General features: G+C 43.1%; 1 protein-coding gene across 7 annotated transcripts in view; it reads left to right on the top strand.

Moving 5' to 3' along the window:
* Positions 1 to 22,581, top strand: part of CYTH1 (cytohesin 1) — a 62,822-nt gene that overhangs the window by 37,291 nt on the left and 2,950 nt on the right. For 4 of the 7 annotated variants that reach the window (XM_078384265.1, XM_020814000.3, XM_078384266.1 and 1 more), the window contains exons 2-11: positions 5,567 to 5,649; positions 7,458 to 7,522; positions 9,390 to 9,456; positions 10,042 to 10,160; positions 11,016 to 11,096; positions 11,350 to 11,462; positions 12,277 to 12,425; positions 12,660 to 12,771; positions 21,762 to 21,838; positions 22,254 to 22,325. In XM_078384265.1, coding sequence (XP_078240391.1) covers positions 5,567 to 5,649; positions 7,458 to 7,522; positions 9,390 to 9,456; positions 10,042 to 10,160; positions 11,016 to 11,096; positions 11,350 to 11,462; positions 12,277 to 12,425; positions 12,660 to 12,771; positions 21,762 to 21,838; positions 22,254 to 22,325 — 938 coding nt within the window. Of the gene's footprint in view, positions 1 to 1,203; positions 1,331 to 5,566; positions 5,650 to 6,939; positions 7,108 to 7,457; positions 7,523 to 9,389; positions 9,457 to 10,041; positions 10,161 to 11,015; positions 11,097 to 11,349; positions 11,463 to 12,276; positions 12,426 to 12,659; positions 12,773 to 21,759; positions 21,839 to 22,253; positions 22,326 to 22,581 lie in introns of those variants that run through there. The other 3 variants (XM_078384268.1, XM_078384269.1, XM_078384267.1) reach the window with 3 other exon arrangements.

Below are 22,581 nucleotides of genomic sequence, written 5' to 3'. Positions count from 1 at the left end.
GAATAAGTAGTTGAAAATGGAGAGGATGGGTGAAGAATGTGGTAATATGTTTTTCCGGAGTATGCTGACTTCGGTATGGAAATCTTTATGCACCTGGTGCCAATAATTACCCAATTTGTCAGATCTGATTATGGGACCAAATCGTTCTTATGTGTACAGGAGGAAATGAAAGAGCTCTTCAGGCAGTGTGGAGATAGGAGAGGGATCACAACTTTTTTCTATGGGGTTGATGAAGTGAAAGCTGAACAAATGTGTCTTGGATGTACTCTGAGTATACAACATAGGGTATGCAAAGTAAACACCATTATTGCTGATATGGACTGCCTCTGCCCTATGCAAAGGGTGAATGGGTGGGTAAACTGAAAACATATGGATAAATAGATGTGTTAAAGGGAGAAGGGGAAGAGTGCTGAACAGGAATTGGCAGAGGATATTTTATGAGACCCTTTTGTGCAGGTTGCAAAGAGTATGAGGTCTGAGATAGCTTCCCATCAAGGTCAAATGAACTTCCTCTTCTGGATCGAAGACTGGCATCAACAGGTGGGCCTTGGGAGGGGGGGAATGGCAACATGGGCCTTTAAGCAAAAGGTGTTTGAAGGAGAACAGTGGGAAGGGGAATAGCTGTGTGACATTTTAGAGCCCTATAAATTGCATCTGCCCAGGATTTCTAGATGTTTATAACTCTTATTCTTTAGTTGACAATCCTACCTAGATTGGGACTGAACATTATGAAGAGCAGCGGACTGAGTGTAAAGAAACTTGATTTGCTTTGTGTTTCCTATTTCCATATACCTCTCTGCATGCAATCTTGCCTCAATTAGATACTTTCTGGAATTTTGGATTACAGCTGCCATCATCCCTGACCACTGGTCATGGCAGTTAGGACTGATTGAAATTACAGTCCAAAACATCTGGAAGATGGGCAGCACATAGAAATGTCTGCATTAAACCAAAGAGGGCCAGAGGAGAGTTTTGGGGAGTTAGGTAGGACTGTTTTAAAGACCTGATATTGGCTATCCCTGACTGAGCAATTGGTTGCTCCTGGTTATATATTTTTTCTCTCTGCAGGCTAGGGTACAACTTGAGGTGGGTGACGCATACCCTTTTGGTTCAACTTACAGACATGAAACTGAGGAAGCAGGAAGGGATCTTATTGGGTGTGTTTTTCTCATCTGAGCTTACATGAGGAACTCTATACTGCAGCCCAGGAAACAACACTGAGCTACACTCAGGAAAAGCACTGCCACCAGCAAGGCTGTATTGGAAGAAAATGTGGCTAGAACTTGGAGCCAAGACTGCCTGATCTTGCGAGAAGAGAATGAAATACAAGGTGGAACTGAGACCTGGCATTCTCCAGATGTTGATGATTGATTTATTTATTTTAGTTATTCATTTATTCATTTGATTTCTATACTGCCCATCTGGCTACAAGACCATCATCCATTACCATTTGCCAGACTTCATGGAACTGATGGGAGATGAAGTCTCAGTAACATCTGAAGGGTTACAAGTTCTCCATCCCTGACTTTGGGACAGTGAATAGCTCTGTTAAAGAGTTTGGTTGGCACATGTCATGGAAGCCAGCACTCCTTTCAGTCCAACTACTTGATAAGATTCTCCTCACGTGTATTGACTGCCTTCATTCGTTTTATGTAGTACATCATCCTTGACAGATGACAGTCCAATCTGTCAAGAATGCTGTACTACATAAAATGAAAGGAGAATCTATTATCTTCCATTCCACTGGTAAAACCTTACCTGTTGAACAGCTCTCACCATCAGGATATTCTTCTTAATGTTTAATCCAGAACTCCATTATCTGAGGTTACAATTCAAAATCTTTGTATGTAGTAGTGACTTTGGTACAGTTGCAGTTTTTGTTAATTGACCAGTCAGACATTGTCAATTGGCAGCTGATTATTTGTTGCAGCCAAATAATCCATGAAGTCAAATATGTCCCTGCATATATGGCAGCAGCATGCTTTATATTCCAGTAGTAGGAAGGTAGCCTCTTTGCCTTTTTCCTCCCTTTCCAGTCCAGTAGGTTTTCCTACTGACTACTGTACTTGATTCAGTGGAGGCATCTTTGAACAGAACATACACAGTTTGGGAGGAAGGCACAAAGGAATCAGGAGGAACATGGGAGGGATTGTACTATTGCATCCTAAGAGCGTTTGCCTATGTTTGATGAATACAGGCAATGGATATTAAAAATACAATGACTGTCTTCTCTACTTGCTGTTGGATTCCAATTGAGAAACCAGTGTCTGTAGCCAGAATTTGGGCTGTTGCACAAGAAGCAACACAGAACAGTGGTTCTGGGATTGGTGGCTTGATAGATTTTGACACAGAAGTAACCAAATGCATTGGCAGTCTGAATAGAGTGTGAATCAAAGGTGTATGCAACCATGAAGATTGGTGTCTGCACAGCAGAACTTAGAACTCTTTTTCTGATAAATAACTACCATCCTTAAGCAATGTGTCTTGGAGCTGATGAGCACCACCCAGGGTGGATAAAAGTCAGTGATTTTTTTAAAGAAATTGATTTAAATCACAATGTAACTCACAATTTGTTTTAATTTTTTTAAAATTTAAATTGTCATTTTTTTTTAAATTTTAAAAATTTAAATGGCAATTTAAATAAAACCTACCCTGGTATTACCATCTAAAGAGTGCAAGAGAAGAACAAAGGGGAAGAATCAAATATCACAATCATCATATTGCCAAGAAAATATTCCTCTCACACAGGCACTTTCCAGGTGCCCAGGAAACACTTTGACTTTCTCAAGGAAGAGGAAAAGATATCCTTTCCTCTTTGGGAAATATTTCTGCATGTTTAGAGGTGCTCCCAGTATGTCTATGGGTTGCTTTTTAAGAAAATAAAATGCACTCCTGTAAGGGCCACAAATGCCTGATAATGAGGTCTGCTATAGAGTCCATTGTATTTTGGGGTGGGGTGGGGGGGAATGTGGCTTCCATGTGATCTTGCACTGTGCTTTTGTAAAATTCCTGATATAGAAGACAACAGTTTTTGGAAATTAAACACATCCACACACACACACACACTGGAAGTGAGGAGGCAGTGTCTCTTTAAGAGCAGTCTCTTTGTATTCTGCGGCTGCAGTAAGCTTGGCTCTGGGCTCCTGCCCTCGTGTCCAACTGCAAAGCAAATGAAAAGGCACTTCCCTTGTTTGGCTTCTCTGTTCCTGCAGCCCTACAATGGAGCTTTGTTGTGTCAGGAACTCTGATCTTTCTGGAAAAGGCTCAAGGCTAGGATTGGACTCCCCATCCCAACTGCGGGTCTGTGCTTCCAGTAAGGACAGGGACACCCCCACTGCTTCCTCCAGGCAGAGTTTTAAGGTGCAAAGGAGCTTGCCATCCCTTCTTCCCCTGGCTGGATAGAATGATGCCTCCCAGAAGATCACATGGTCCTCCCAGTCTGGGTGGAATAGCGGAACGAATGGTAGAATCCATCCTCTAATGATACTGGCCTCTGGGCTCTGCCGTGCCTGTCCCATTTTCAGCCAACTAAATCAGCAGAAACCCTGGCAGGGCCAATTCAAGAGACATCTCTTCTCCCCAGTGACTAAAATGTGACAAAGCCGAGCATTGCACAAGTTCCTTCAGTGGTATTTAGGGGAATGCCCATCTTTTGCCCTGATGCAGAAGTGAAACCCCACTGTGCAGAATTCCATCAAATAGGTGCAAGGCCAAAGTTCCCAAATGCATTGTCTTCTTCAGCTACCCGGTATGGAGTCTCCTTTTTGGAGTACATGTGGCCAGCTAAGCATGCCATAAAAGTTCATCCTTTTGCCGTGCAGCCCTCATCCTACTTGGTCTCCCTAAGCACTTCCATTTTGCTTGGCCTCAGGTTTCTATAAGAAGAGTCAAATTATTTGTTTCTTCTGTGACCTGCAGCGAGTGTGAGCCTAGTAGATGCAAAGCACATCCACATAAAATGCTGGACATCTATAAGCCCTGCATTTGGGGGGCCCTTTCAAGGGGCAGCAAAAATCAGATTCAGCTCTAGCACTGGGTTTTTCAGGCCAGCTCTGTGCCGATGGCTGCAGCAGCCCCAATTCATTCTGGAGGATTGTGAAAGCCTTGGGACCCAGGAGTCTTACTGTGGTGTACCTGGTACTTCATAGGAGTAGGCTTTGTTGGCTACAACATACAACCCACCCTCAGGAACCTTGGCTGAATAAAAAGCTGTTTCCCTCATCCCTGCCGATATGCGTACACATGCAAGAGAAAGAGTTTTTGAGAAATAGAAGCTAGATGGGTGGAGCTGGGCCTTATCGATGACAGTATAGAAAGGACATTGGCATTCTGCTCTGCTGCTACTGGCATCACTGTGCTCTGAGGAAAGAAACTGCATCTGTTGGACTTCTCTCTACTGTTCAGTTGTTACATAAATGCTTAGGAGTAAACCGCATGTTGAACATGAGCTGCTTCTGAAAACTTAAGGGTATTCATTTTGTCTTGATAGTTCATCTAATGCTTTATCTACAGTTGCATTAACCTTCCCAATAACTTTGTTTGCATGGTTTTCATGTTGCTTTTCTTCATAAAATAATGCAATGCCTTCCTTACTCACTCTTGTTTCAAAGAGGATCTCATTTGTATCATTAGCCTAGTGTTCAAGGTATGCTTTCGTGGTTTATGATCTCACACAGGCCCCTGTAACCTACTATGCAAAACTCAGGTAGCAGTACAGTGGTGCCTCGCTTGATGAGGATAATCCGTTCCAGCGAAATCGCTGTAGAGTGAAATCCTCGTCAAGCGAAATAAAAAAGCCCATTGAAATGCATTGAAAACCAGTTCAACGCATTCCAGTGGGCTAAATACCTAATTGTCCAGCGAAGATCCTCCATAGGGCGGCCATTTTCGGGTGCCTGTAAAGCGAAAAATCCATCCTAAAAACAGCGGGGAACCATTTTGCACAGCGGGTGGCCATTTTGAGAGCCGTCGATCAGCTGTTTTAAAACCATCGTTAAGCAAAAAATCGGTTCCTGAAGCAGGGAACCAATCATCGTTAAGCGAATTTTTCCCCTTTAAACATCATTTTGCGATCGCAAAAGCGATCGCAAAACCTCATCGTCAAGCGGATTCATAGTTTAACGAGGTAATCGTTAAGCAAGGCACCACTGTATAAGGAGAATGGAAGCAGTGGTCTGCGTCTAAGGAAACTAGAAGCTATTTGCAATTTAATACCAAGTAGATCTTCCCTTGTATTATGACCACTAGAAAGAACCCCTCAAGTATCAAGAAACTTGTTCTTGTTGCATCAGAGAAACACTGGCATTCTGTCTCTGACAGTGGGTAGCTTGATGCTTTAGGACATTTATGAGCATGCTATGGTAATATTTCATATCCAGAATGCTTGGTTTTGCCTTAAATATCCAAGAATGAAATGTAAGCAGACTGTTTGGAGACATGTGTGCTAGACAATCGTATGCTACATACAGTATCTCAGAATAGTATTTTGGGTGTCCTAGTTGCAGTAGATCACGTCAAAATATAGATCCACTTATAAATGACTGTCCCTCACTCTCTCCTGTCACAGTGCCCAGTGACCTGACCCCTGAAGAGTGCCAAGAGCTTGAGAACATACGTCGGCGCAAGCAGGAACTGCTGGCAGACATACAGGTGTGTGGTGTGGGATGTGAGTGCACTGGTAGCAAATAGAAGGGCTAGAGCACGATGGTAGAGCATAAATTGTACATGCACACCAAAGGTTCCTAGTCCAGGTAGGGCAAGAAAAGGTGAAAAACACCCTATAAGAAATCTTGGAGAGGTTGCTGTCAGTTAGTAGAGACAACACTATTAGATAGCCTGACTTGCTGTAAAACTGCATCCAAGTAGTTAAACAACAGGAATTGTGTGTGTCATTCCTGACACAAGACATGACAATACTTTCTACCATGTGCTACTTCCCCTCCCAAAGAAAGCTGGGCAGTTCCTATAGACTCTGGCTGTTTATTTCCCTTACTTTGGGGCCTGAAATTTCTACATTGCCATGGCTTTGCCTTGGAAATTTGAATAAAAATAAAGGTGTGCTTTTAAGCATGAGCAGAGTTCCTTTATCTTGTCTTTGTGAAACACCAACACCCCCCCCCCAATTTTTTTGTACTAACAGCAAACAATTCTCATTGGGTTGGTGTTATCACATTTCTTACTTTGAAAATGAAGCCCTGGATGTTCCCAATTCCCCTCCCCCATCCAATTCCAATGGATGGAAGCCTTCTTTGTCCTCCATCCTTGAAGATTTGCACAGCAGGGGCATGGGGACGTGTCATGACAGATCAGCAAGGAGACTGGTTGTGGCCATTCCAACAAGGGTAGAAAGGGGTGAAAAATGGCCAGGGCGGCAATTCGCCAGCGGGGATTCAGTCTCTAAACATGAAGGTGGTGTGGAGGCAATCCCTCCTCCCTTATCTCTAACTCTCACCTGTCAGGTCAATCTTCTGGGTGGCCCTGAGAGAGGCTGGGGTGAGGGTTGTGTAGATGAACTTTTTTTAAATTCATGTCCCTTTCTCTAACCATGCACTATTCTGTTCTTCCCTTATAAGACAAGGATGTCATCATTTCCATTGTCCAAGAAGGGGATGTGTGTTCCTGAGTGATGCTAAGTGTCTTCCCTTGTCCCCCAGTCTCTGAAGTTCGCTTAGTCACTGCACTCTCTATGAGATAACTAGACCCACACCCATCCTGTAACTCTGGCATGGGATACTAGTTCCCTGTGTCAGGTTGCTTACAGGCACTGTGCTTGGCAGGGATGCTCATCAATCCCATCAGCAGTAAATAAGGCCATGGCAGAGGCTAATCACTACCATATGCTGGACATTTCCTAATGAGATTAATCCAGTAATTTCATTAGCCCCAGGGGCTCATTCTTCTTCCTTCCTTTTCTTTTTCTCTTTCTTTCTGGAGGAGCTGAGCCTCCTTATGATGCCTCCCAGAGACTGGCATCCACACCCCTATTTGTCTCTGAGCCAGAAGAGGCAGACATGCATTTCTCTCCATCTGAGAGGAATGGGTGCCTGTAGGAGGCATTGGCTTTGGCTCTCACAGATGAGTAGTGAAGACTGTGGAGTGGGGAACAAGGTATCTCCCTGGGCAGGAAGGAGAGTTCTGCCTATTAGATCTGTGAATGTAGCCTTGTGCTCTTGTTTCTCTGAGTTTATGCCTAGCAGGCTCTTAGGTTTTAGTGATGATGTCTTAAGACATTTCTTCTGGCGTACATGGTACTTGTCTTTTACTGTCTCTTATTTATATTTCCTCCCACTTTTCCCTAGTCATTGCTCATCTACCAATCTAGATTAATGAAGTTGGAGAAAAGCATAAAGGTCAGACAGGGATAGAGATCTGTTTAATACTGTCCCCTATTTGCCTGCTAGCTGAAGAAAAACTCAATTTCTTCTTCATTCATTTTTTTCCTTGCACTTTTCCCCCAGCGTCTGAAAGATGAGATAGCAGAGGTGACTAATGAAATCGAGAACCTGGGCTCAACAGAAGAAAGGTGAGTGATGCTTCTTTTGAAGAGGTAGGGAAGAAGACATGTAGGGGCCTGGTTTTAATTGCTTTATGCGAGTGGATGCTGGAGAGAATACAGTGAATAGCCTGCAGAAAGATTTGCAGAACAGCTGGAAGGATTTCTGGCATTAAGGAACATACAGAGTCAAAGAATCAGAGTTCTTCTTCAAGGAGATCATGTCTGAACTTTAGTATACAGCAGAGCCCAAATGTACGTAAGTGTTATTTGATTATTAATTCATTGGACTTATACCCTGCCCATCTAGTGGCAAGCTGCTATTCTGAGTGGCTACAAAAAACATAAATGGACAAACAGGAATTTGTGAACCTCTCTCTGCTGGCAGTCTATTATTCTTGTAATTTTATTGCTTCTCTTTGAAAATTACTGTATTTTTAGAGTATGATGCCTTCTTTGGATTTTTGTTGTTGTGATTGTGGTATTTTGATCTTGATTTGCTAGCTGCCCAGAGTAGTGGCTTCAACATTAGTTATGCAGGATAAAATGCAATTAAGTAATTAAATAAAGCTTAGATATATAATTAAGTGCTAACACTCAAAAATTGTTAACACTCAAAAAAGACACTCCTAATCCTATCACACAATATTCTATATTGTCTGTTCTGTTGGTTAAAATAAAAAGAGAAGTGAAATGCCCTTGGTCCAAATGCCTTCATAATTGATACGTTTGTCTTGATTTCTAAGGAGAGCAGGAACTTTGCTCCATGTTTAATGCCTCTAGGCTGGACATACTCTGCCTGCATGTGTGTGTCCTTAGTGCTCACTCATGGAGATAGTGATGTAGTCCTAAATGCTTCCATGCTGCTCTTAATATCATCATGGGATCTCTGGCATTACCTGTGGCAGGAGGTCTCATTTCATTCCATTCCATTGCAGCACACAACTCTTTTAGGCCTGGCCTCGCTTGCCCATCTGGCACCAGATTCCCTGTCATAGGCTGTTACTCTGAACTGGGGCGGATGGAATCACCTGCAGATTAGGTGCCCTGACTTGTCAATGGAAACTGACATGTGATGTCTCTTTCAATCAGTACAGTTTCTTAGGCCCCTCCATGCAGAGGGCAAGTTTTATCATGCAGGGCAACCCAGGAAGCTCTTCTGGCTCCTTATTTGATAGGGACATATGCAGTATTGACTAGATACCTCTCTTCCTCTAGAGCAGTGGTTCTTAACCTTGGGTTACTCAGGTGTTTTTGGATTGCAACTCCCAGAAGCCTTCACCACCAGCTGTGCTGGCTGGGGTTTCTGGGAGTTGCAGCTCAAAAACACCTGAGTAACCCAAGGTTAAGAACCACTGCTCTAGAGCTACTTCTCTGCCACAGGCATCACTGTGCTGGGAAGCATTGAGGCTCTACTACATTCAGTTAGGACTTAAGAGGGCATATAATATAGGCTGGCCAATATACCTCTTTCTATTTCAAAATAGACTTGAAGGTGGAAATGGTGAATTTCTGGTGATCATACATCTTGTTTGGAATGGAAAAGTGTCTGAAGCTGAATTCTTATCCTCCCTTGTGTTTGTGACTTGGGGTGGCTCTTTGTTCTATTTGTCAGAAGGCACTGTGCAGCTATTTCATCCAGCTTTCCTCTGTGGATATTCTGTGGAATGTTTAAAAAAAATTAGAAGTGGGAAAATATGGGTGTATTATAAAGAACAGGTGTCTGTGTCTAAACCCCTTGTAATATTAAGTGAATAGGGCCAGTATGATAGCACATTAAAAGGCCATCTGGGAGCATTCCTAAGTTGTAAGAAGCACTTCTCAAGGAGGTAGCATCCCAGACTATTCTTAGGTAGTGAATTTGGAGGATTCTCATCAAACCTTTCATATTATCTAGGAAAACCATGCAGAGGAACAAGCAGGTGGCGATGGGTAGGAAGAAATTCAACATGGACCCTAAGAAGGTAACTTTTTTGCAGTGCTGGCAGCAGTTATGGTCTGTGAGACACTAGAGGGTTGTTCTTGCCAGGCAGAGTTAAAAGGATCTCATCAAAAATTCCTTCTGGCATCTTGGTTACCCTGCTCAGATTTGTGTCTGTATGTGTCAGTCTTTCTTGTATGTGCATCTTCTCCCTCTATCTTTTTACAAATTTGTTTACCCAACTGAACAATGTCTTCTTACTTATAAGAAGCAAACATCCCAAACCTATAGTTTCCTCATTCCATCTTTAAGCTTTATCCTTGGGTGGGTGTTTCTTAGCAACTAAGTCAATTTGAACTTGACTTGTGGAGCTTTGGGTTACAGGACGTCTAGCAGATGTGAACTGTGGGGAAAAACCCACTAGTCCAAATCTCATCTCAAATTCAAAACTCCTTAATTGGGCTTAAATGTACTCTTCAATCCAGATCCTCTGCCTTCAGTATGATTGACCCTCATGATTGTAGTATGAATTCACTGCTTATACATGGAGTAGTAGTGTTAACAGAAGTTCCTGATCACTATAACTGTATAGATCCAGAGTGATGCCCTCTACTCTCTGTGCTTGCAGGGGATCCAGTTCCTGATAGAGAATGACCTCCTGAAGAACACACGTGATGACATTGCCCAGTTCCTCTACAAGGGGGAGGGGCTCAACAAGACTGCCATTGGTGACTACTTGGGTGAAAGGTAATTGGGTGGGAGTTTTGGAGCTTTGAGTCAGATTCTTGCCTTTCTTTCACAGCAGCTTTTGATTCTCATGTCTGAGCAACATTCAGGGCATGAGGGAGTCCTGCTCTTTTGCCAGTGCCATGTGGATTTGATTCCCCATGTAGAACAGCTGAGCAGGGGCCCACAGTCAAAATCTTCACGTAGCTGTGACCCAGTATTTGTTCACCCTAGTTGGGGAAAGAGCTAGGAATGGCAGGTGAGGTTGTGTGTATTGAAATATTTGGGTCTGCTGTCTTGCTCTTGATACAGCTGTTACTTTGGCTGCGTTGGACTTGTAAAGCCCTGAAATTGCCTGCCTTGTTCCTGACCACCTGGCATACTCAAGTCACTTCTCAAAAGCAAAGGCTGGGATATATTGTAATGTACACTGATCTCAGGCAGGAGTAAGCACATCTCATACCCAGGGGTTTGAAATAGCCCCAAAGTAGCCACAGACCCTCAGAAGTTGTCCACCCTGTCTAATGCTTGTTTTTTTCTCATTCTTATGATGTTCTTAACATTAAAGAAAGGACAGCAATTCAGTGGAATAGTTCTGAATGATTTTAATGTCTCAGGATTACTCCCTGACCCCTCAAGTTAAAACAACAGGCAATGGGGAAGACCTCAGCTGAAGTTCTGGAGAGCCATGGTTAATCATAGTAGTTACTACTAAGCTACACAGTCCCATAGTTTGACGTCTGAAACACCTTGTGGTAGAGGAAAGGAGGAACAGCATGTTGTAGCCTGCAGCAGACAGGGTCTTGCAACCGTTTGTATTAGGTATTGTATCTGAAAGATGAATTGTTCACATTCATGCTCTTTCTCTATCTGCAGAGATGACTTCAATATCCAGGTGCTGCATTCATTTGTGGAGCTCCATGAGTTTACTGACCTCAACCTTGTGCAAGCACTGCGGTGAGTAAAAACAAGTTGTGTGTATGTAGTAGCAGCATTTGGGTGGATTTTGCATTTCCCTCTTCTTCCTCCACCAAAGAACTTGCTACAAGGTGGGCCATGGGGCTGAGATGAGTCTCAGCTAGATTATAGGAATATAGAGGGGCTAAATGTGTCTGCTGTATCTTCATATCTGTTCAGGAATGTAACTGCTGTGGCATCGTTACCCACAGCACAGCTTAAACATACATTTATTTTCTGTGGTCCCTCACAGGCAGTTCCTTTGGAGCTTCCGACTGCCAGGTGAAGCACAAAAGATTGACCGGATGATGGAAGCATTTGCACAACGATACTGTCAATGCAACCCTGGTGTCTTCCAGTCAACAGGTATGTGAATTGTCAACTTGGCTGGGCAAACTGATGTAGAAGTTTGTGTGTGTGTGTGCGTGTGTGTGAATAGTGGAGTTCTCTGAAGGCTTCTAGCAGGGCTTTCTTTTGGCTTCCAATGCCAGATTTTCAGACTTGGTACTTGACAGTGGAGAAGAGTTGGCCACTAGATCACATGAAGTTTGAGGCAGAGAGATTTTAAAAATGCTTAGAACCTTTCTATCTTATTTGGGATGGCCTGGTAAACTATTCTGCCAAGTCATGCAGGGCTCACAAATTACTGATGCTCCCTGAGCTCTTGCCTCATGTTATACTTAAAACAGGACCCTTGAAGAAAACATTATAGGTATATATAAGAAACAGTAGTCCTTTAGAAAGTCTGGTACTTAACCACTTAGACTTTAAAGCTTAAAGCCTGTCCTTTAAATTAGGGCTGGAAAGAGACTAATTACTTGTACAGTGGACCCTTGACTTACAGAATTAATCCGTATTGGAACGGTGGCTGCAGGTCAAAAAGTCTGTAGGTCAAGTCTCCATTGACCTACAGTGCATTGAAAACCGATTAATCACGTAACTGGCCGTTTTTGATCCATTTTGGGTTTTTTTCTGGTCTGTAAGTCAATTCTCAGGCTGCAAGTCAAACCTAAGTTTTGCAGCCAGAGAAGTCTGTAACTCAAAAAGTCTGTAAGTCAAGCCGTCTGTAAGTCAAGGGTCCACTGTACAGTACTTGTGTTCATGTCTTGATGAACCTAAAGGATGTTCCTTACCATCCATAATTCCTCACTACCTTCTCTTCATTCCTCTCTGCACCCAGATACCTGTTATGTGCTCTCCTTTGCCATCATCATGCTGAACACCAGCCTCCACAACCCAAATGTCAAGGACAAACCAACTGTAGAGCGCTTCATCGCCATGAACCGTGGCATCAATGATGGTGGGGATCTGCCTGAGGAGCTGCTGCGGGTAATCTTTGAGAGCTAAGAGTGGAGTTAAATTCTGTGAGAGGATTATTAACCATGTCACCTACTGCTAGACATGCCAGGGATGAAGCATGGGATCTCCTACATGCAAATCATGTTCTTGGCCACTCTGCTGTGGTCTCTGCTTAACTTGGTCTTGCTTGCTGGGAGGGAAGAGCTGGACTTGCACAGACACAGGAAACTGTTGTAGAAGTGACCCTTTTCTTCTCTCTGCCAGAATCTCTATGACAGCATAAAAAATGAGCCCTTCAAAATTCCTGAAGATGATGGCAATGACCTAACACATACTTTCTTCAACCCAGACCGTGAAGGTTGGCTTCTGAAGCTTGGTGAGTAGGTCTGCATGAAGCAAGGGCTGAGTCATCAGAAGCAGGGCTGCTGTTGCCATGGCATGGGCTGCAGGGAGCATGGAGTTCAGCAGGAGTCTGGTGACTTCTCTTAGCTTGGAGCTAGGTGGCCACACAGTTTAGAACACAGGACCTGCTACAGAACTTGGGGACTTCTCATCGTCTTTGCTTGGGCTGAATAGCCACGGGGGGGGGGGGCAGTCTAGATGCAGTTCTGGCTAACTTCTTGTGGGTTTCTTTAACCTGGGTGCGCCCAGCCAGTTTTGGTTGTGATCTGGGGGGGGGAAAGTACATTAAATGGGAAATACTTGCTGGCTTTGTGGGTCTTACGAACAACAGGAGAAATCAGGTTCCCCTTGGTTCCAATGTCCCAAACTAATGATCGAGATTTTGTCTGTGGTGACCTGCTTCTCACCTCCACATTGCAGGCAAGCCTCTGGCATCGCCTCACGCATCCCACACACTGGCAATGCATGCATGGCATCCGCAAGGCATTCACGAACCCTTCCTGTGAAACACTTGGCCATCCTCCTTCTGCTTACTCTGAATATTCCATTGTCATCCCAGGAATTGGCTGAAGTAGGCTCTCAGGCTGGATCGTTTGCGCCCCCCCCCCAAGCTCCCTTTAGGGCTCTTAAATCTCTTTAAATCTGCAAATGAAATTTGAAAACTCAGGTCCTCTGAATATTCAAATGCAATCACTGAATCTTTAATGGAATGCAACTAATTGAATTATTCATCTATGAATGTAACCTTTCTGATTTTGCTTTGAGGCTTTTGTGAATCAAAGTAAAAAAAAAAAATAGATGTTCCGATTCCAAGAGTGGAGATGCAAACCCTGTGTGTTTTTGGTGAATGATGTCTGAGCTAAACTGCAACTTGAAGCTGAGTTTGAATCCTCACTTTTTATATTCCGTACTTTCTATTTCTTTCTGCCAAGGCTGTATAATAAATGACCATGCTGTGTTCTGGATTATAAGCAAAGGAAAAGTGCTTCCACAGCAATCTTTGAGACTAGATTTGCTCACACAATAAGGCTGGGCTACCAGTTTGCACAATTAAGAATATTAGCATACTTTTTAAGCTTACAAATTTTGGAAGCAGCAAATACAGTGGGGTCTTGACTTGAGAACTTAATCTGTATTGGAAGGCGGTTCTCAAGTCAAAAAGTCTGTAAGTCAAGTCTCCATTGACCTACAGTGCATTGAAAACCGATTAATCCCGTAACAGGTCGTTTTTGTTCCATTTTGGGTTTTTTCTGGTCCGTAAGTCAAATCTCAGTCTGCAAGTCAAACCTAAATTTTGCGGCCAGAGAAGTCTGTAACTCAAAAAGTCTGTAAGTCAAGCCGTCTGTAAGTCAAGGGTCCACTGTATATGCCTGCTTGAAAACACTGTTGCAAATACTATAGTACTATGTAGCAAAAAATATTTCAGCTTTCTGGCAAATGGTGTAATTTCCATTTTCTGACAAGTGTGGAGAGTCTGTGGTCCTTCAGATATTGCTGGCCTACGATTCCATTATGGCCAAGCAATCAAGGATAATGGGAGTTGTAATTCAACAGTATCAGAGAAAGGCACAGCTTCCTGACTCCTGTCTTGTGAACTATATCTAGAAAAGACACTTGGTTTGGAAGCTCCATCAGAACAAATATCCTTAAGGATAGTTTTGTTTGCGACCTGGATGGAGCTCTCTGGGGCTTTTGTTTTTCAGATTTATGTTTCAGTTTTCTTATACATAGCTATACCTTCATATTCGTATTGTCTAGGATGAAACTCTTTTGAGTCAGGATTCCATTCACATGAGATAATGCATCCACCATGCTTGAGTTCCATTTACTTTTCCTTTGCTTCCTTCGGGTCACCTTTTCTAAAAGCATTGATACCTGAGCTATAGGGGCAATTAGATTAAGTTTTTTTTGTCATTAAATGAAAGACGTTTTTATGTTCCCTAGCAAGCAGAGCTTGTGTGCATTTGGCAACTATGGAATAGGTACAGCATCTGTCCAGAGAGAAAGCCGTGATTAAAGTATAATCTGGATTTGTAGTTATAGTTTAGGGAGAGTATCATAAAATAAGTGGAGGAGGATCAGGTTAATCGAATATGGTACCTGCATTCAAGATGGACCCTGGAGAGACTAAGGTAACCACATCTGAAACTAGTATTTTTAATTTGTATTTGATAACTAAATGGAAATAATGTAGAGACCGTGACTATGCTATAACTGAGATGACTATTAGAAATGATACATCAATAGCTGGCAGTGATTTTTATAATCTTTTAGGTCATGGAAGGTCCTTGCCTTCCAATTAAACAAATCTTGATTAAAACAGTAAGGAATGAGGATTCTAAAATGAGATTCAAACTGCAATGCTCATGTCTCCTAGCTCAGAAAACATTCCCCATATCTCTATTTATGTCCACGCCTGTCTTTGAGACAGAAGTTTGTTTGCATTTCAAAGTTTTGATGTGTTATTTTAAAAACTGACTCAAATCATGCAAATACTAATGCAAGGGGTCTAGACATTGTCTTGAAAAACCATTTCTGATGCCCCCCGCCTTGGGCATTCCTTCTGTTGCTACCATTCCTTGGGAGCAGTTGAGGAAGTAGAGAGCTCTGAGTTAGAAATGGGCATGAACCACAGGGTTCTTACTCGAAGGGAGTAGCCTGGCTTCCCTGCCTCTTTGTGGGTGTCCGCTGGAGGAGGCAGGACTTTAAAACACCAAACACCTGCTTAGATGATAAACTGGCATGAACTGCCAAACCAGTGGTTCATGCTCATCTCTACTCTGAGTCCTTTTCCTAGAGGGATATTTGAGCATTGGTTCCATCTAGATAGGAGCGTTACCCAGATTAGATTCCTTTGGTTCCTAAGACTGCCCTCTGGTCCAAGGCCCTAAGGAACACTATCTGGGGAAAATTCCTTTAATCCTTGGACATTTGAGAACACATTTTCAAATTTTTCTGGCAGTCTCAGTTTTCAAAAGACTGGACAGCATCCTCCAACTTTATAGTTATCTACTACCTTGCTAGAGAGGGTAGCAGATAACGAAAAAGGGGGCTCAGAACCCCTGAGAGGAGACTGTTGAGTCTATGTATGCTCTGACTTGAAGTGGTAGCCACTGGAGGTGATTTCCCATGTGGGCAGGATCTCAGACATGGTTTATGGCTGTCTCCTGACTGACCCCTTTTGTCCTTGATGATACATGCCATCCTCCATGGGGCTGTCCTGGCTGCAGATCATTTTAATATTCACTTGCCTTGGCACTAAAATCACTAACTGCCCAATCAGTTGCTTCTGTGGCAAAGAAGTTAATGAGGCTTCAATGAGGCTTTCATTAGTCAGGAGCCGGGAGATCTTTTTCTTCCAGGAATTCCCGAAGCTGTTTTATTTTTGGTCTTGGCATCCTGATGACCTTGAAGATGAAGGGTGGGCATGGTCCTTTCCAATATTCTACTGGAGAGGATGACATGCATCATAACAGAAGAGGTGTTAGACTCATTATGAGATGAGCACCCCCCCCCATGCCAATGCTTCCCTATCACTCAGATCCCTTTAGCTTGGACATCACCCTCTCCCTTGGCTGACTGCAACATGGGGTGTGCACCAAGAGCAAATTTTAAAGTCCTTTGTTTTTTAATTTTCTTTTCTCCCTCATTTTGTATGTTTCCATGATTTTGGCTCTACCTTTCCCTGCCCCCCAAACTCCAGGAGGTACGTACCCTCATATCCCCTTGCTAGCTTTGCTGGGGGCCATGAACGTGCTGCAGTGCTTCTTTCTTTCTCTGTTTTCTCCTTATTTTTTTAATAGCTGGTGATATATTAGTATCATTGCTGCTGTTGCCACTGTTGCTAATTGGCTGCACAGTCCCTGGGGAACTTGGTGAGAGCTGGGGTGGTGGGGTGGGGCAGGGGAGGGTTTTTGGGGTCACCTGTGTTCTGCTTGGCACACAGCAGAAAGCACAAGAAGCTCCTTGAGCCATGCTTGAATCTAGCAGCTGCTCTATCCCCAGCTTTGTCCACATCCCAGTTTTTAAAAGGCAGAACGATCTTTGGGGGCACATTCCTTGGGGGAGGCTTTCACACTCATTGAATCTAGGTTCAGACTTTGATTTAAGCTGGAGAAGAAGGAAATAGGGCTCATAATTATGCTGGAAAGAGGCAGCTGTTCTTGCAGCAACTAGCTGTCAGGGGTCAATTTACTTTTGAATGCAGAGAAGGTAGAGGTTTTATTTGCTGTTTCTAGTAAGTGCTGCACTGGATATGTGGTGCCTCGAAATGTCTGCATTGTTGATCCAAAAGGTCCTTTCCAGATGCTATAATCCTGATACCTTGGTTGCACATGTATTGTTGAAGCAGCTAGATGATTTTGCCTGTTTTTGTTGATGGTGAGGGACAGCTATTTGCTAGTCTTGCATCCAGCAGCTGGTCACTTGTAATTCTTTTCCACAGCAAGCACAACAATCAAAGGTGTTCTGCTGGAAGGGCAGGGGACCGCTTGGCTGTCCAAGCAGAATGAGTACTTAACTGGATAGTGCCCATGCAAGGCACACCTCAAGCCTCCTCCCAATGTTCATTGTGTGTGAGAGAGATCTATATCTCTATCTTTATTGATTGATCGATAGAGATATAGATATATCCTCATCACTAAGTGAGTGCCTCTCAGTTCTGTGCTCTAACCATTAGGTACCCCTAGCTGCAAGGTTAGCCTCAACCTGTACCGTTAGATAGAAAAAAGGAAATTTGGATCTAAGAGGGAGCAGCATTACCTTTGTAGTGAAGGACCTTACCGTATTTCTGTTAAATTCTGAATCACTTTTCATAAAAAGAATTAGATAAATCCTGAACTAGTGTACAAAGAGAATAAGTTTAAAGCAAAGCGTGCTGCTTAAAGCAAAGCGTGCTGCTTTAAAACACAGAAGCCCAGTAATTAACCTAAGACCTTCATTTGGAAAGGCCTTCAGAATTTCAAGCCAGCAGAAAAAAGATGCTGTTTATATAACATGGACTAATACCTCATTAATCCCTTTTAAACTGATGCATGGTCGTATAACATTGTGGACCTGGTTGGTGAAGGGAGGAGACATGTTTATGTGTGAGGTGGATTCCAGCAGGTGGCATCCGGTCAAAGAGTTCAACCAGCCTGAGCTGTTAAGGTCTTCATTGTGTCATAGTGACGTTTCTCCCCAAACCATTTATATAAAAACTCTTGTAGTCCAGCTTTAGTCGTTTCTGTGAGAATCCTATGACCTAGGTCACCCCTTCCATTTAATAAGGAGTTATGGTTGGGACAGGATCTTTCCTATTGATGTTCCAAATTGGTTCTAGTCATCTATATAATTCTGTGAACACCATTTACTAAAATAAGGCAAAATAACAGCTTTTAAACTTGTGTTGTGTTAGTATAGGCTGTAGCTATATACTGTATTTTCAAGAGTATTTCAGTATTCAGACAAACTTAGAATAAATATTTAATCAGAAGAAAGAAAGAAAGAAAGAAAGAAAGAAAGAGCGAAGGAGCAAGCAAGCAAGAAAAGCTGTGCCTTTTCTCTCCTGGAGATTTTTGGCCTCTGCAAATATATGGTGATTGCAATCTTGTATATTCTCACATGTGGTTTTCATGGTTTTAACAGCTGAGGAGGAAACAGCTAAGGGTTCCAAACACATAGCTGGGACCACTCTCTCCATTTTTAAGTCTGACAGCAAACTGAAACATTCCACACTAAGAGGCCACCTTGAATATTTGGTAGCCAATTACTTAAAAAAAAGAGACTAGGACCTAATATTTTATATCTCTCTAATGACACCCTGGTCCCTCAAGCTTGTTTTCATATTCTGAAAGATCCAAAATGAAGTTATTCGAGATTGACAACCTCCCTTAGGGATTTCTTCATAAAGCTGTATGATGAAGTAACACAAATCCATATTCACATTCTTCTTCAGAACTCTTAATTGGGGGCAGCAATTCCAAGTGTGAGCCCTTGATTGTTCAGGATCTCTGTTTAACATTTTGATTTTTAGAATCAAAATACCTTGGTGAGTAAAATTCCATCAATGTCTCTGATGAAGCCTGCGTGGGCCTTTCATTAAAAGGTGGGCTGGCGTAGGGCTTCCTATGATCTGTTCCATTGTGTACTCCTCTGGTAGTAACATAGGAATTCATCTCTGACCAGGTCAGTCAGGGTATTTGGCTTTCTAGCTATGTGTTGTCTTCCCCTGAGTGGTAGCAAGTTCCAAGATGTTGAGCAGAGGTGTTTCAGGTCCCTTGCCAGGTTTGGTAAAGTTTCATTTTGGGAAGTAAAGCTCCCAGACTCTCCCATCCAGCATGGCTAATCAGGAGATTCTGGGAGCTGAAGTCCACAACAAGTCACTTCTCTGAGTGTGGTCACCTGCTTCCATAATCCTCCTCTCTGGCAATTTCTGAGACTGAATTTGGGGGCTTGAGCTATGTTGCTCAGTACTACAACCTGTTCTGTTCTCAGGAGCAACTCTTTAGAGAAAGTTGTTACATTATAATACTTTTTTACATACTGCCAAGTCAAAGTCTGACTTATTAGTGATCCTTTCCAGGGTGTTCTAAGTATAGAGTACTTACCCAAAACTACACAGGTTGGTTCATTTCCTGAGAGAGACCCAGTGGGCAGTCAAACTCTCAGCCTCTTGCTCTGCAGTCAGGTAGCCAACTCATTTAGCTTATATTAATGTGAGCAATCCCACAATATCAGGGACTGGCAATTAGTGGGGATTTCTGTGTTCCCTGGGGACTGTAGCAGACACTATATGGAGGCTCTGGCTTTTTCTTTTTTTTTCCTCCCCCCCCCCCTTTTTTTCTTTTCTTTGTTTTTGTTTTTGGGCTGTTTCATTTTTGTGTTCTTGTGTTGCTGAACGAGGCCTTATTGTTGTGTGTGCCTGTATGTGGTTGTCAGGGCCTCCCCGGGTAGGGCTTTGAGATGGCTGCCTCTTTGCTTTTGGCTCTTCTTGCCTCTGCTGGGTTTGAGGGACCAGTTAATGCGGACAGAAGTGCCTCAGTGCTGTTGCTGTCTCCCTGCTACCACCCCCTCCATGATCTTTTCAATGCCTGCCTGCCCTGTACCTCCTGCCTCTCTAATTCACAGCCATCTATCTGTATGTATGATGCACTGTGTTGCAGCCTTTGCTTGGGATGGGACAGCTAGAGTTGGCTGTGTCGGCTGTGGTGTTTTGCTTTTTGGTGGGTGGGGTTAGGCAGCTTTGGCTCTTGATCGTTTCGGTGAGTCTCTGTAGACTTGTTACAGTATTCAGAACCATATATGAGTTGTATTCATTATTTATTACATCTATACCTTTCCTTTCCACTAAAACAATGCTCAAGGTGGCTCACAAACTTCTTAAAAGAATAAAAGCAAATAAATATTTAGCTAAAATATTTTTTTACTGTGTTGTTTTTAATGGTTTTAATATATTTAAATGATCTGAATTTTGAGATAAATGTGCTAAATATTTAGCTAAATTATTTTAGCTAAATATTTAGCATATTTATCTAAAATTATGTCAACTAAACCCATTTCACTGTGAAACTATTCAAATGGTTTCAATATATTAAAACCATTAAAAACAACAAATAACACAGTAAAAAAACAAGCAGGGCAAGGTAGACATATGGTAGTCTAAGAAGATGTCTTTTTGTTCCCTTCTTAAAATCAGGACCTGAGTGGAAACAGATGTTAACTTGGAAGGCACCGTCTTATGATCTCTTACCGGAAAGTTTCTGGAGTGAGGGCCCTTCAGTATCTTTGCCACTTCGTCCAAAGTGTTCACCATACCAAAGTCCCAGAACTTGAATCTGACCAGCCTGTGAATGTTCTGATAACATTCTCAGCTGTAGCTGGACATAGAATTCAGCATCATCTTGAGAATGGTGGTGAGGTGTGGCTTGTCTTTACATTTCAGAAGGCAGAGATATTGCTCAATGGATTCCAGTTCCAAGCCAAATCTCACCATTCCTGCCATCATTATTAGAGCTGGATTAGCAAAACATCTGAGAAGAATATGTTCAGCTAGGCCACTTTTTCCCAGCCTGGTTCCCCCCCCCCCAGTCCCCCGGTTTGGACTACAACTCTTATCCCCCAGCCATCATGGCTATGCTGCCTAGGGATGATGGGGTTTGTGGGTAAATACCGGTTTGGGGAGGGCAAGTCATACCTGCATAGCACACCATGTGGCTCACTTTTTTTTTCTCATGTGGATTTCAGCTCAGCCTTCCCATGTCTAGAGGCCAAATTTTTAAAACCACCCTAGGACAGGATGAGATACTTGCTGCATCAATATTTATCCCTTTTAATCTGAAGGATATTAGTGAACTGTTCTTGTAGGTGCCTAGAATAGTGTGTGTTAGGGCAGAACAGAAAACTTGCAGTGACCATAACCTGGGACCAAAAAGATGGGTTCCTTCACATCACAGGGTGGGAGATCTGCTTTATAATAACTAGCCGCCCCTCTGCCAGGGAAACCCTTGGTTGCATTGTGAATCCCACCGTTCTGTCCCATTTCCTATAAAATAGGTAGGATGCCAGGTTAGAGGGCAGCCTCATACAAGCAGGTTTCTCTGGGGATCGTATTGTTTTCAGTGCTGGTTCTGTTGCAGGCTTTGGACATGGTTGCCCTAAGCATATCTTGGCATCAGTGGGAAAACAGTACCTCTTCCCCAGGACTGATGTGCATGACAAATCAGCATCTGCTTGATGGTACACTGTAGGGCACTTCCCCTGTGGCCACCACCACTCCCCCCCAACAGCTTTTTTTTTCTTGTCATGTAGCCACCCGCTGCTGTGGTGTGGGGCTGGCTTTGCTTGCGCTGTTCACACCACTTGCTCTGATACTGTCTGTCCGTGCCCATAGCCTCTAAGCTCTGCCTCTGCCTTAGCTGCTCTTGTGCCCAGCATCCACCCTTTGCCTTGGGCAAGCGTTGTCAAGCTTGCTTCTTCGTTGTGCAGGTGGCCGGGTGAAGACATGGAAACGGCGCTGGTTCATCTTGACAGACAACTGCCTTTACTACTTTGAGTACACCACGGTGAGTGGCTCAAGGGGCTCAAGTTATGCTGCAGATATATGCAGTTACCTGACAGGGTTGCTGCCATGCTCCTTTGAAAGACGGGAGTAGGGCATGTAATTTTACTTTTACATAAGAGCTTAGAAGTTGAATTATTTGGATAGGAATGTGTGCCTCCTTATGGCTAGAATGGAAGATTCTAGCCATAAGGAGGCACAGCAGACTTAAACATGAAACTGATACTATTCATTATGCTATAGTATAGTGCTCCTTCCTGCAGTAGATCTACTGTGCGCTGTAATAGATTAGCATTAGAGACTAATTTTACTGAGAAGGGAAGCCATTTCATTGTTCATTTTTGGGATGGAGAAACATGTGGCATTTCTCAGAATGCACAAGCTTATCACTGCTGCATTCACAAGCATTTTTCTTTCAGGACAAGGAACCACGAGGCATCATTCCACTGGAGAACCTGAGTATCCGTGAGGTGGAGGATTCTAAGAAACCGGTAAGCAAGTGCTGCTTCCAGAGCTTCTAGCTTGGTGAGCTGAGAAGAAAGTGTTGTATCTTTTAATGCTGTAAAAGAAAGGGGTGGGGGGAAAAGAACCCAAACCTAGTACCAAGAAGAGCTGTATTGTGCAGGTTTGCTCACAGTGCAGAACTTGTTCTGCTTTTGATAGTCATGGGGAAAAAGAAAAGCTAGGCAAGGATACACTGTAAGCAGTGAGCAGCAAGAACTCTGCACAGGTAGACCCAAATAGCCC

This window comes from Pogona vitticeps, chromosome 2 (genome assembly GCF_051106095.1).
Source record: "Pogona vitticeps strain Pit_001003342236 chromosome 2, PviZW2.1, whole genome shotgun sequence".
NCBI lineage: Eukaryota > Metazoa > Chordata > Lepidosauria > Squamata > Agamidae > Pogona > Pogona vitticeps.
The sequence above is the reverse complement of the archived record's forward strand: the minus strand, read 5'-3'. Positions and strand labels throughout refer to the sequence as shown.